Below are 12,615 nucleotides of genomic sequence, written 5' to 3'. Positions count from 1 at the left end.
TTCAACCTTAGCTGAAGATCAAGCCCATCTTCAATGTGGAAGATTTAACTGCATGTTTTAGTACCATGACGATGAAAATGAGGAACAACGAGCGACACAAATAGGGGTGCACATGGAACCGGTAAACCGGACAGGAACCGACCAAACCACACGGTTTGGTCCGGTTCTGAAGTGCACCGGTTCCGGTTCTGATTCCGAAAATCAAAGAACCAATTAGTTCGGTCCAATTCTCGATTTGGGGTTCTGTAGAACTGAACCGTGAATCGGACTGTAGAACCGAACTTGGAACCGGACCGTAGAACCGAACTTGGAACCGGACCGTAGAACCGAACCTAGAAAAGGACCATCCAGTCAATAAATATTTTTTTAAAATTATATAAAAAAAATTATAAATAAAAAATAAAAAATAAAAATAAAAAACCTAATCTCTCAATCTCAAGCACCTCACGCCGCCCAGCCCCCATTCTCATCTCTCTCTCACTAGATAGCCACTGCCCGACGCCCTCCATCTCACTCCTAACAACGATCTCTTATGGCCTCTATCTCTTATTCACAAAGAAAGGAAAAAGAAGAAAAAAGAAGGAGAAGAAAAAGAATAAGAGGAAAGATTTAAATGTAAGTGATTATTTTTTCTTTTATTTTCTTTTTAGATTTGGGGGAATTAATTCCAAGGCCATCCACGCAATCCACATGTCCATCTGATTGAATTATCCAATCTGAAAAGGTTTCTGGGTATTATCTATCCATGGTTGGAAACATCATAGATTTAGTTAAACCCACGTTCGTGTACAACACAGTTGATGTACATGCCACCATATGTCACATAGGCGAATGAGATCCAAGTCCAACCTATTCATCATGTGGGTCCGACCATCTAGATCCTATGGTCCAAAAATAGGCTGGTTCCTGCGTTAAGTGGGGCACAATGTTAGAAATAGGTGTACGGCTTAGAAAACTAGCCGATAGATTTTTTTCATCCATCAATTTCTTTTCTAAATTGTGGCCCATCTGACGCGCACAGTGGCTTGACTGCTATGCCAGCGATCTAAACAAAGAAACACACTGGATGGATAGCTTAGATCTCAAGCTTATGTGTCCTGCTGCCAAATGGGATGGTTGTAGATGAGATGCCCTATACACCTGTGTGGGCTTAGAAAAGATCGAATCATCAAATCAACAGTCCATGGTTTATTGAACGAGGATGTCATTCTGCTAGGCCACTCAGAGATCTATGAATGGAAAAAAAAAAAAAAAAAACCTCTAAGATTGGATATCCTAGCCGTCTGCATTATGTTTTTTCTCATAGAGGACAGGTGTTGTAATTCTTTTATAATCTCAAATTGAAAGGGTCTATGCTTATTCCATGGAGGAAGAATTGGGCTGGATTATAAAAATCCCAAAACCATAGAACCGTACCGGAACTAAACCAGTTTTTACGGTCCGGTTCCGGTTCGGTTCTACGGTGCAAACGGTCCGGTTCTTGTTCCGATTTTGATTTTCCTACAACCGTTAGGAATGGTTCGGTTCCGGTTTCACCCCAGAACCGGACCGAACCGAACTGTGTGCACCCCTAGACTCAAATACATAGTGTTATGACAGTGCATTGAAGAGACCGAAGATGTGCTCGATGATGAGAATGTGCTCGCACAGCGTGGCAAGCATCAAAAGTTTTTGGTATGGTGGAAGGGTCGTCCAAGGTTCGTATACATCAAGGATTTAAGATTTGGCAACTCCATTGCCTAAAGTTCCATGACATCACAATGAAGAGATCAAAGATGTGCTCAACAATCAAATGATGTCCACACGCCATGGTATCATAAGTTTTGGTAGAGTGGAAGGGTTATCCAAGGTCTGAGTGAACATCAAGGATTTAAGACCTGACAACATGAGCCAACTTGTTGAGTCATGACTTGCCCAAGTCCAGGTTGAAAATCAGACCAACATGCCAAACTCAGGGTGAACCGGACTGGGTCCAACCAAGTACAAATCTACTTGGACAAGTCACATTTGACTCGTCCAAGCCAGTAATCCATGGTGTGGATTGATTTCTAGTGAAGAATATCAATGTCTCAACCCAACGCTCTAAAACTAATACAGTCTAGCTCTTATTCCATACAAACCGTAAGAGATCAAGGGAGGCCGCACTTGATCACATGAGTCACACATGTGGGTACACATGATCAGACGCACACATATGGGTGCCTTATCACAAGCCTATCAGTAGTTAGTTTATTTATGTTTGTAGGTGTTAGCATTGTCCAAAGTACCCTTATATTCATTGGCAAATAGCTGTAGGGTTTATTTTAGTCTATTCCTTAGCTACTATGGTTTCTTTCTTTTGTCTTCTATAAAAGCATCCTTGTGGGATGTGTGATGTTAATATGCATTGGGAAAAAAATTTGCTTTGAGTTTTAGTGTTTCTTTGCTTTGGAAGAATATAAGAAGGGATTCTTGTGACCTCTAGTTTTGACTAGAGATTTTTTTTAGTTCTACCCACAATCTTTATCCACTTCACATCTCAGGCTCAACAAATAGATTTATAAATCAAACGATGTTACAAAATACTATGGGTAAAATCTGCATACAGCCAGTTGTTCTTGTTTAACAGAACAACGTCTCTAACTAAAAGAAAACTGAAAACAGAAACAGGAATAAAAGCAATCACCTCCATTTGTTTTTTTGTAAGCAAATGATATTAGTTATGTAAGAATGTGTATGAAGTTTTCTGCAGTCATGGGAAGTAGTTTTTGCCTCATGTCCAACAAGGAAAATATTACACAGAGAATTAGAAGAGAAAGCATTCAAACAAATACCCAACATGAGTGATATTTATCACTTTTCAGACTACATGATTGCCAAGGTTTTCTTTTCCCGCTTAAGAACTGTTATTGAGATCCACTTACAGCTATGTGCTTGCTTTGTTTGTCCATCCAATGCATAAGCTGTACTCTTATTCGAGCAACAGCTTCATACCATAGAGTCAATGCAGGATCCACACCTGATGGTGGCCACTGGCTTTTCCCCCCATCTGCTAGTGGTGCTAGTATGCTTGAAAGCATATTGCATAGAGCGTGGTGGAGTTCACTTTTCCTTTTATGGGGAGCCCGATTAAGAGGGTTTGCTTTTGCTACAAAGGAAGCCGATGCATTCAGCCCACCATCTGTCTTAACCTAAATTCAATTAAGAATGTCATCAGGAAGTATCACCAAGCATCAAAGAAGAATTTGACTCTTAAGTTTAATCTGAAATGATGGTATCAAATTATCATTCCACAGAACAAACACACATGAAACATGAAAAGGAGCTTATGGCTCTACATAAACTCAAAAGCATGGGTTCCTTTTGCACAGAAATACTCAGACTTAAAGTGATAGCAAGGGCAACTTGCATCCATGAAAATAGGGATTATTTTAATATCCAGTGTTAGTGAGTAGCATCTGCAGTTTACAAAAGCTTAAGATATCTTGAATTGCATCTGCCACCAAAATAATACAGTTGATATGGTTAGAGATACAATCCAGCAAAGAATTGGTAGCGTGATGGAAGAACAAGCATACTTGAAGATCTCTCATCTATGGGCACTGTTGTAGGATTCCTTACATGCATAGAGAACAGAAATTAAACCTGACCTATAGAAAACTTCAACAAAGCATAACAGTTAAAATACCTTAGACATGGTAAAATACCTTTTGGTTGTAAATTGGAAATCAGGAAGAGGGGGTGTTTGACCTTTCCTTGGGGATAGTATATTTAAAGCACCTTTGACATGGTACCCTTACAAATTATGGTTGTATGTCAGAGATCAGGAACAGGAAGGCTTTTACCTTTTAAGGCAAAAGATATATATGCCTTGAGGATAGAAAATTGTTCTAAACTGTAGACCAAAACAAATCTTAGAGGCCTCTTTGATTCAGCCTTTTAGTAATAAAAATTATGTTTCTCCTCACTTTATCTTTTTATTCTCCCTCATGCTATTTTGTGTTTCTCCACTTCCCCAATTGTACACTAAATGCTCCCCCAAAGGTATAGAATTCCTAGGAAAGGATTATTCAGACATGACTAGAAGTAACATCCAGCCCATAAAGCCAAGCCTGACTCAGCACATTTGAGCAGTCTCTGATCCTACTGCAGGCATAGGGAAAAGTACAGAGTACTAATTTGAGAGATTTTTGTGGGACTTTACTTCTATCAATGAGAATATTCAGGCCCACCAATTCCGGCATATCCTCTAGGTTCCAAGCAACGCAATTTACACAGCCTACACAACTCAATATATAACCCAGTCCATGTTGCATACTCAAAGCATGTCAATTCTGTCAGCATGATTTTGCACCATCTGTGGTCATGCACATTCCTCTAGCATGGAAAGATTAACAGTAATTCGATGCAGGTAAGGCTGTTTGGATCACTCTTCTTCTAGTTGGTATGGTCTGTGAATACACACTGCTGATATGACAGAATGATGCAATGGACCACACATCACATAAGGGCTAATCTGGACATGCCTGTGACAGATCCTGTTTGAAATGGAATCCAATTGACTGTGGGGTCCGCTAGTCCCCATTGGGATTGGATGATACTAGAGTCCTATATAAAATGCAATTGATCAACAATTGTTCGCATGCCAACCGTATAGCACTATCTGGCTATAGGTTGTATACAACCACACGCGCGGTATACAGGGTATTTTAGTTACTATTAGAGTTTGAGATGGCATTGGATACTCTCATGTGTCAACCAATTGATTTATTTAAAGAGTATATCTGCACATAGAAACTACATCAATAGGGTCGGTACAAGAGTCATTCGGCTGATATATAGAAGGATTTGGCACCAATTGGATTCTTCAATAGTAATTAATGTCCTTTGATATTAATAAGATTACATTAAGTGGGAATTTACACCAGCCAGCTATTTCCTTCAGAAATTACAAACGGTCGTAGGATGTATGCACTCCTCTAGGCCCACGCGGATGGTATATTGAAGAATTAAAATAGATTTGGAATCTGTAGTTGCAGAATTTAAGTCATTGGTTTGGATATGAACTCTTTCTTTGCTCTCTTTATAGATTGTTCAGCAAAAGAGGCTTGTGCTAGCCAATCGGACTAGCTTTTTAGTTGTAGCATTGGATAAGTAACAAACAGGGTTACTTATTTCGCTTGTTACTATCAAGTATACAAGGCTATAAATCCATAGCCATTTGCATGGATTTAGACATAGCCGATTGGTTTGAATAAAGACTTTATTTGAGGTTTTTAGCATTGCTCCTCTCAGAACATGTTGCTCCAATCCTAGCATTAGTTGCCCTATTTTATCCAAGCATATGCTTCTTTTTTCTCTTCTTTGTGAGCTCAATTTATCAATTTTGTGGTGTGATTCTCTTTTTCATCATCTAAGAAGGTACACGTCCATTCCAAACTTGTTATTTTCGAGTTGGCTGGGTCATAAAACATCCTTTTTTTCAGGATGAGCCACTGGGTTTAAAGGTGTGCTCCTCATGGCTGTTCCTAATGCTAAATTATGTGAGGCTAAAGCATCATGCAACCACAGCGTAAGCCACGACATCGAAGCATACATCTCACACGAGGTGGAAGCTACATATATGTATTGAGAATATACATGTCTTTCTTTGAGAGAGTGTGTTTGTGGGTGTCTTGATTTTTTTTACAATCTGCCGGAGTACCTTATGTGCATATATCAATAATATGAAAGATTGTATGTGAGTGACAACACAACCGGTTCGCGATTGCCCCAGCCATTTCTTCTGTCTCTCTCCCTCTTTCTATTCCTTCTCTTCTATTTTTCCTACTTATTTCTTCTTTAATTTTCTTCAACTTGGTATCAGAGAAAGGATTCTTCTTATGGTTTTGTTCATAGCCATTGCATTTTGCTAATGTCAGCGATTGTATGGCTGACGTTAGCATATGCACTAACCATACGGACATGTAGTCAATGAAGGGTATGGTTTGATAGATCTTGATTTTAGAAGATTTATGGTGATATTTTTTTTCTGAGAAAGTTTAAGGTGAGTTTCGAACCCCCAATGTACTTTTGGAAAACATGAAGAACCAATGTATTTATAACCATTTGACACTGATTTAACATAATTTCAACATAAGGGATCGAAAATCGAAAATGCTCACCGGATCGAACATGTGGGATATATCGGCACTACCTATGCGTTTCGTATCACACAGGTGGGATACAAGATATATCGTGGGATATATCGGTCAATATCTTCGATATTTAAAATTTGATTACATGTCTCTGTTTTGTTGTCCAAAGTCTATTGTTGATCAAATCGACAAACTTAGGAAGGATTTTATCTGGCCTAGTGGTGCATCTTCCGAAAAATTCCATTTCCTGAATTGGAAGGAGGTCTTTGCTCCCCCTTCTCTGCTTGAGGGGCAAGGATCAAGAGGTTGGATCAGGTCAATTCAGCCCTGTTGGGCAAATGGATTTGGAGGTTTGGAAAAGAGAGGGAAGCCTTTGGAAATCTATCATCGTTGCTAAGTATGGTTTAACTCCTATAGGATGATGGGTTAAGGAATCTTCCATATACCATGCTTCCCATATCTAGAAATCTATCACTAAGATGGCCCCTCTTGTTCATGAAGATATGATGTTCACTCCTGGGGATCGTATTAGATTTTGGCAGGACACCTGGTGCAGTGAGGCCCCTCTTTGTGAGGTCTTCCCATCTTTTGCGGCTATCTGTTCAGTTCCGGAGATCTCTGTTGCTAACTGTTTTTGTGGTTCAGAGGATAGGGGAGTGTGGATTCCCCCTTGCCGGCGGAACCTCCTGGATGAGGAGGGTGTTCATCTGATTTACCTTCTCTCCCACTTGCAGGGGATCAGACCTATCTCGAGTGAGGCTGACTCAGTGATTTGGAAACATCAACCCTCTGGGATCCTTTCAATGAAATATTTGTATCCCAAAATTTCCCGTTCATCCATCCAGCCTCATAATTGCCATACCTTGCATGTTTGATCCATTGGAGCTTGTTTGAAAGTGGTTGATTTCGCTTGGTTAGCTGGTAGACACTGCATCCTAATTGTAGACAACCTTTGCAAAAGATCTATGGTTCTCTGCAATGTCTGCTTGTTGTGCTGCGAGGATGCTGAATCAGTGAATCATATATTCATTCACTACTCCTTCACTAGGGAAGTTTGGAACAACGTGCTTCAGTCTTTCAAGGTCCATTGGATTATGTCAACCTCAATTGAAGATCTGTTTCGCTCTTGGTCCTCGAATGGTCAGAAGAGAAATTGATGCAGCACATGAAATTAATATGGAATGCAAGAGATCAAGCTTGAGATTATACCAATTTTAAACAGTCACAAAATTCCACATCCTACATACTATCAAACATTCAAAAAGGGGAATCTATGGGGGTCCAAGCCTACACAACTTTAGGGCTGGATCAAATAAAATTATAAGCCAAACAAGCCCAAAGGAGTGTAAGAATCATCCATTCTTGCAAAGGATTGTTCCCAACTCAAGAGATTCACTAAGTTTCAATTTGTGGGAAAATCTAGGGTTTGAAAATTGAGGATAATTGGGATTTGGGACTCTTTAGGGTTTAGGATTTGGATTAAGGGATTTTTTAGTCAAAAGAGAAGGAAATGGAGCAAAAAGAGAACTTGGGATGAGCCACGCGTGCTGGACCGCAAATGGGCCTGGACGCACGTGCGTGACAGGTTGTCCGCACATGTGTGGGGCCCACAAAGTCGAAAACCGACTTCTAGGCTGGGATCATCCAAGGATGGGCTGCCTCCATACCAAGTTTCACGTCAATCCATAGCAAGGTGTGTGCGTAGTACTCCGCCAAAGCTTCAGCCCCTCAGATGGGCCAGAATCTGAAAATCTGTTTGTGCACTGCTGTAGGAGAAAACCTAGATACGAAAGTGGGTGAATCTGAAGGTGGAAGGGGTGTAGAGGGTGATGGATGTGGTGCGTAAGAAGGTGGAGGTGATAAGGAGCAGAAGCGGATGTGGCTTCGCACCACGGTAGTTAGCCCTTCGAGCAAGGGAGGGCTTCGCACCCAATTCAATTCTTCAACCCAAAGAGAGAGAGAGGAAGAAACGTAGGAATTTTTATTCATAAAATATCATTGAGAATACCTACATAGGATCGCTTTATTTATAAGAAAACCCTAAACCCAAAAAATACAAAATTACCCTTGCGCCATGTGCGCGCACTAATACCAAAGCTAAAGCAAATAAAATAACTAACCTAAGCAATCAAAGCCATTCATGATGTTTCTAATAACAAAAATAGTTAAAACTCAAAATCCTATATCATCTAAAGTAGTGGGCGACGATCATGAGATCCGATGGTAGAATCTATGTGATGATCGGGTCCACTCCAATGCTCCATAACGCAGCCCCCTAATTATGAGGCCCTCCAAAGATGTCGTCGTCGATCCAAATTGAAAGTGGGGCCCACCTCCTTCTCGAATATATGCGTAGAGGGGGCGTGTGCATGATGTCTTCAAAACTCTCCCCGGCTGCAAAGGTTTCACCACTAGCGAAACAAAGCTCCTGAACCGCTATAGGATGTCTGGATCAAGTCTCTCAAGCTCCTCCTCAGTGAGCCACGTACTGTTTGAAGTTGGGTGTGACTTCCATTTGACAAGGAACTTTTGAAAACCACCGTCTAGCGTCGATACAATCTAATGGTCTAGAATATCCTCTATCTCCTCTCTGGATGTGGGCAGAGTAGGTATAGGAGGTAGGGGCTGGGAAGATAGGTCGAGAAGAGGCCATGGGTCAAGGGAAAGGTCTGGGGAATTGGGCTGGTTAGGTGAAAGGCTGGACAATGTGTCAGTGGTCTCCTGAAATGCAACTAGATCCTCCATATTGAATGTGGAACTAATTCCCATGAAAGGTGGAAGATCTAACACATACGCATTGGGACCGTTTCGTTTTATAATTTTGAATGGTCCAGCGTTACGCGCGTGTAATTTCCGAACGGCTCTCTGAGGATACCGCTTTGGCCTGATGCGGACCATCACAGAGTCCCCTACATTATATTCCTTGAATCGTTTATCTTGGTCTGCAGAAAATTTGTATTGTTCATTACTAATATTGATCTTTTGCCTGATTTCTTGATGCAATGAATGAATATGATGAGTGAAGGACTCTACAAACTCTGATGGCCTATGGGACAGGGATATAGGGACAAGATCAATAAGCTTTCCAGGTTTATAACTAGTAACGACTTCAAAAGGACTTAAACCTGTGGATCTATAGACATAACTATTAAATGCAAACTCGGCAATAGGTAGTGCAGTGTCCCATGTCTTGGTGTGCTCCCCGCCTAAGCACCTGAACAAATTTCCTAGGCTCTTATTGACCAACTCAATCTGACCATCCATCTGAGGGTGGTAGGCTGAAGAAAATTGGAACCTAGTACTCATCATATGCCATAGTGTCTTCCAAAAATAACTCATGAACCGTACGTCACGGTCAAATACTATGGATTTGGGTAACCCATGAAGTTTGCCAACCTCACTAAAGAACAATTTGGCAACACGGGATGCGTCAGAGGTCTTTGAATAAGGGATGACGTGGGCCATTTTGGAAAAACGGTCCACGACAATAAATATGGAATCGTGTTTTCGAATGGTCTTAGGGAGCCCAAACACGAAGTCCATTATGATGTCCCGCCAAGGGGTGAATGGAACTGGTAAAGGTGTGTATAGCCCCGTATTCTGCTTTTTCTGCTTTGCCAATTGACAAGTACGACACTGCCCTATAATTTTGGCCACATCTCGCTTGACGCTTGGCCAATAGAATCTATCCTCCACTAGAGCAATGGTCTTGTCTCGACCAAAATGACCTGCAACCCCCCCTGAATGTAACTCTCAGACAAGAAAATTGTGGAGGGAGGTGTGAGGTATGCACAAACGGTCACTCCTAAACAAATATCTATCTAATATCAAATACTCACTGCTAGCTCCTGACGGAATCTCTGACAACGATGCGTAAACGACTCCAAAATCTGGGCACTCAAAATAATCCTCCTTGACACGCTCGAGCCCCGTGACTTCGACACTCATGAAATTAAGTAACGCGACTCGACAACTCAACGCGTCGGCAGGCTTATTCTCTACACCGGCCTTGTGCTTAAGCACAGAAGTGTACTCTTGAAGGAACTGGACTCACTTGACGTGCCTAGGGTTTAATTTATTCTGAGAGTTTAGATATTTCAAGGTCTCGTGATCTGAGAACAAGACAAATTCTTGTGGCAATAGATAATGACGCTAGTGGCGCAAGGACTCCACTACTACATAGAATTCTGTCATGGGTGGAGTATTTTCGCTTCACCTCATTCAGTTTCTCACCAAAAAAGACGACAGGGTGCCCTTCTTGACTAAGTACTCCTCCTATACAAACTCCTGACACGTCGCATGCGACCTCAAAAACTTTCAAAATATCCGGAAGTCGCGCGACTGGAGCCTCGGTCATCTTAGCCTTTATCTCGTTGAAGGCCTTCGAGGCTGCCTTCGTCCATTGAAACTTCCTTTTTTTATACAATCCTTGACGAGAGTCATAATGGAACTAAAGCCTCAAATGAACCGCCTATAGAAGGTGGCCAAGCCGTGAAAGTTGCGCACCTCATGAATATTACGGGGTTCAGGCCAATTAATAATAGCCTTGACTTTCTCGGGATCCGCCGACACAACAAAACCTAAGAAGATAACACTGCTAGACATAAATGCACACTTCTTTAGGTTGGCGTACAATTTTTCGGCTCTAAGGATCCCACAAACCTGTCTCAAATGGTTGAGGCGTTGTTCCTTGGTCATGTTATAAATCAGGATATCATCAAAGTAGACCAGGAACTTCCCATGAAGGGCCTCAACACTTGGGTCATCACACGCATGAAGGTACTCGAGGCATTAGTCAGCCCAAAAGGCATGACTAGCTACTCGTATAGCCCATCCTTTGTCTTGAAGGCCGTCTTCCACTCGTCGCCAGGGCGTATACGGATTTAGTGATAACCACTTTTGAAATCAATTTTCGAGAAGATAGTAGCGTTAGCCATCAGGTCCAACATGTCATCAAGACGCAGTATGGGAAACCGATACTTGATTGTGATTTTGTTGATGACTCTACTATCGACACACATCCTCCATGTGCCATCCTTCTTAGGTGTAAGAAGGATGGGCACGGCACACGGGCTCATGCTCTCTCGAATGAAACCCTTTTCTAGGAGCTCATCAACCTGCCTCTTCAACTCTGCATGCTTCTTTGGGTTCATTCTGTAATGAGGGAGGTTTGGTAGAGTCACCGCAAGGACTAAGTCAATGGCATGTTGTATATCCCTCGTAGGGGAAAGCTCATCCGGTAGATCATCAGGAAAGACATCACGAAACTCATCCACTACCGGCATAGCTTCCGTGGATAACTTTACACTAGCCTCTGGTGCACTCTCCCTATCCACAAGGGCGTACACCATCGAGTCCGACTCAATCTCTCGCTCAAAGTCTTTGGCATTTAGAATATGGAGAGGCTTAAGACTTGGACTTCGATTCCTTCAATTCCTTCGAGCCGCTCACACCACTCTTTGTGGTGGACTCCATTCCAGTCGTGTTCATGGGTGGGAGATGATTTAGCTTGACTTTTTTGTCCTCAAACCAGAATGTGCACACATTTGAACGACCAAATAAGGTGACATCCCTGTCACAGAGCTAGGGCCTACCCAAAATGATATGGCCAACATCCATGAGAACAACATCAAACCAGAATGTCTTTATATGATCCAAACTGAATAGGAACAAGACAACGGTGTGAGACTGGAATGGAAGTCTAATCAACCCAAGACACTCTATGGGGTTGAGGATGGGCTTCAACCTTCAAGCCCAAACGGCTCACAGTGTCAATTGATGCCACATTGGCACAACTACCACTATCCACGATCATCTTACAACTCTTATGACCACATTTTGCGTAGGTATAGAAGATCGTGTTGCAGTGTCAATCGTCGGTATTCTTTGCTTCTGCAAAGGCGCAACGAACAACTGCAAGTGTCGCGGTCTCTTGCGCTCCCTCTTCCTCATCACTAGGGATCTCCACTGGCTCATATTCTTCCTCCTCACTGTCACTTTCTGGGGGCATTACTTATACTTGCCCATCAATAAAAAAACACCTTGGTGCCGTCTTTTGTGCCACACTGATAAGCAAAGTGACCAAACCCTTGACATCTAAAACACCTAGTCGCATCGCCTCTACGCGAGCTAGACCCAACAACTCCTTTACCCTTATCATCATTGGGCTTAGACTAAGAACTATTGGAAAGCTTATATTGATATCCAGTGCTAGGCTTAGCCCCAGAAGGGTTGGCCTTAGCGCCAGAATCACAGGACTCAAACCGCCTTCCCATAGATGCCTTGAGGTATTGCTCGACCTCCAACGCCACTTGATACATTTGTTCAAGAGTGTCTAATTCTTTGGCGAGCAACTCTCTCCTAATGTCAGAACGAAGGCCCATCTTAAATCGAGTAAGAGTGAGTACGGGATCCTCTTCAACCTCACACTGGGTCAAGTACTCTTCAAACTTCTCAATGTATTCAGCCACACTCATAGAATCCTGTCGAAGAGATTCTC

The 12,615-nt window shown here is 42.0% G+C and overlaps 1 protein-coding gene across 5 annotated transcripts in view; it reads right to left on the bottom strand.

Moving 5' to 3' along the window:
• LOC131243018 (uncharacterized) overlaps nt 1–12,615 on the bottom strand; it is a 100,237-nt gene that overhangs the window by 61,765 nt on the left and 25,857 nt on the right. For all 5 annotated transcript variants that reach the window (XM_058242070.1, XM_058242072.1, XM_058242071.1 and 2 more), the window contains one exon: nt 2,904–3,170. In XM_058242070.1, the coding sequence (XP_058098053.1) occupies nt 2,904–3,170 (267 nt within the window). The remainder of the gene's footprint in view (nt 1–2,903; nt 3,171–12,615) is intronic.

Source organism: Magnolia sinica, chromosome 4 (assembly GCF_029962835.1).
Source record: "Magnolia sinica isolate HGM2019 chromosome 4, MsV1, whole genome shotgun sequence".
In the NCBI taxonomy this organism is placed as follows: Eukaryota; Viridiplantae; Streptophyta; class Magnoliopsida; order Magnoliales; family Magnoliaceae; genus Magnolia; species Magnolia sinica.
The sequence above is the reverse complement of the archived record's forward strand: the minus strand, read 5'-3'. Positions and strand labels throughout refer to the sequence as shown.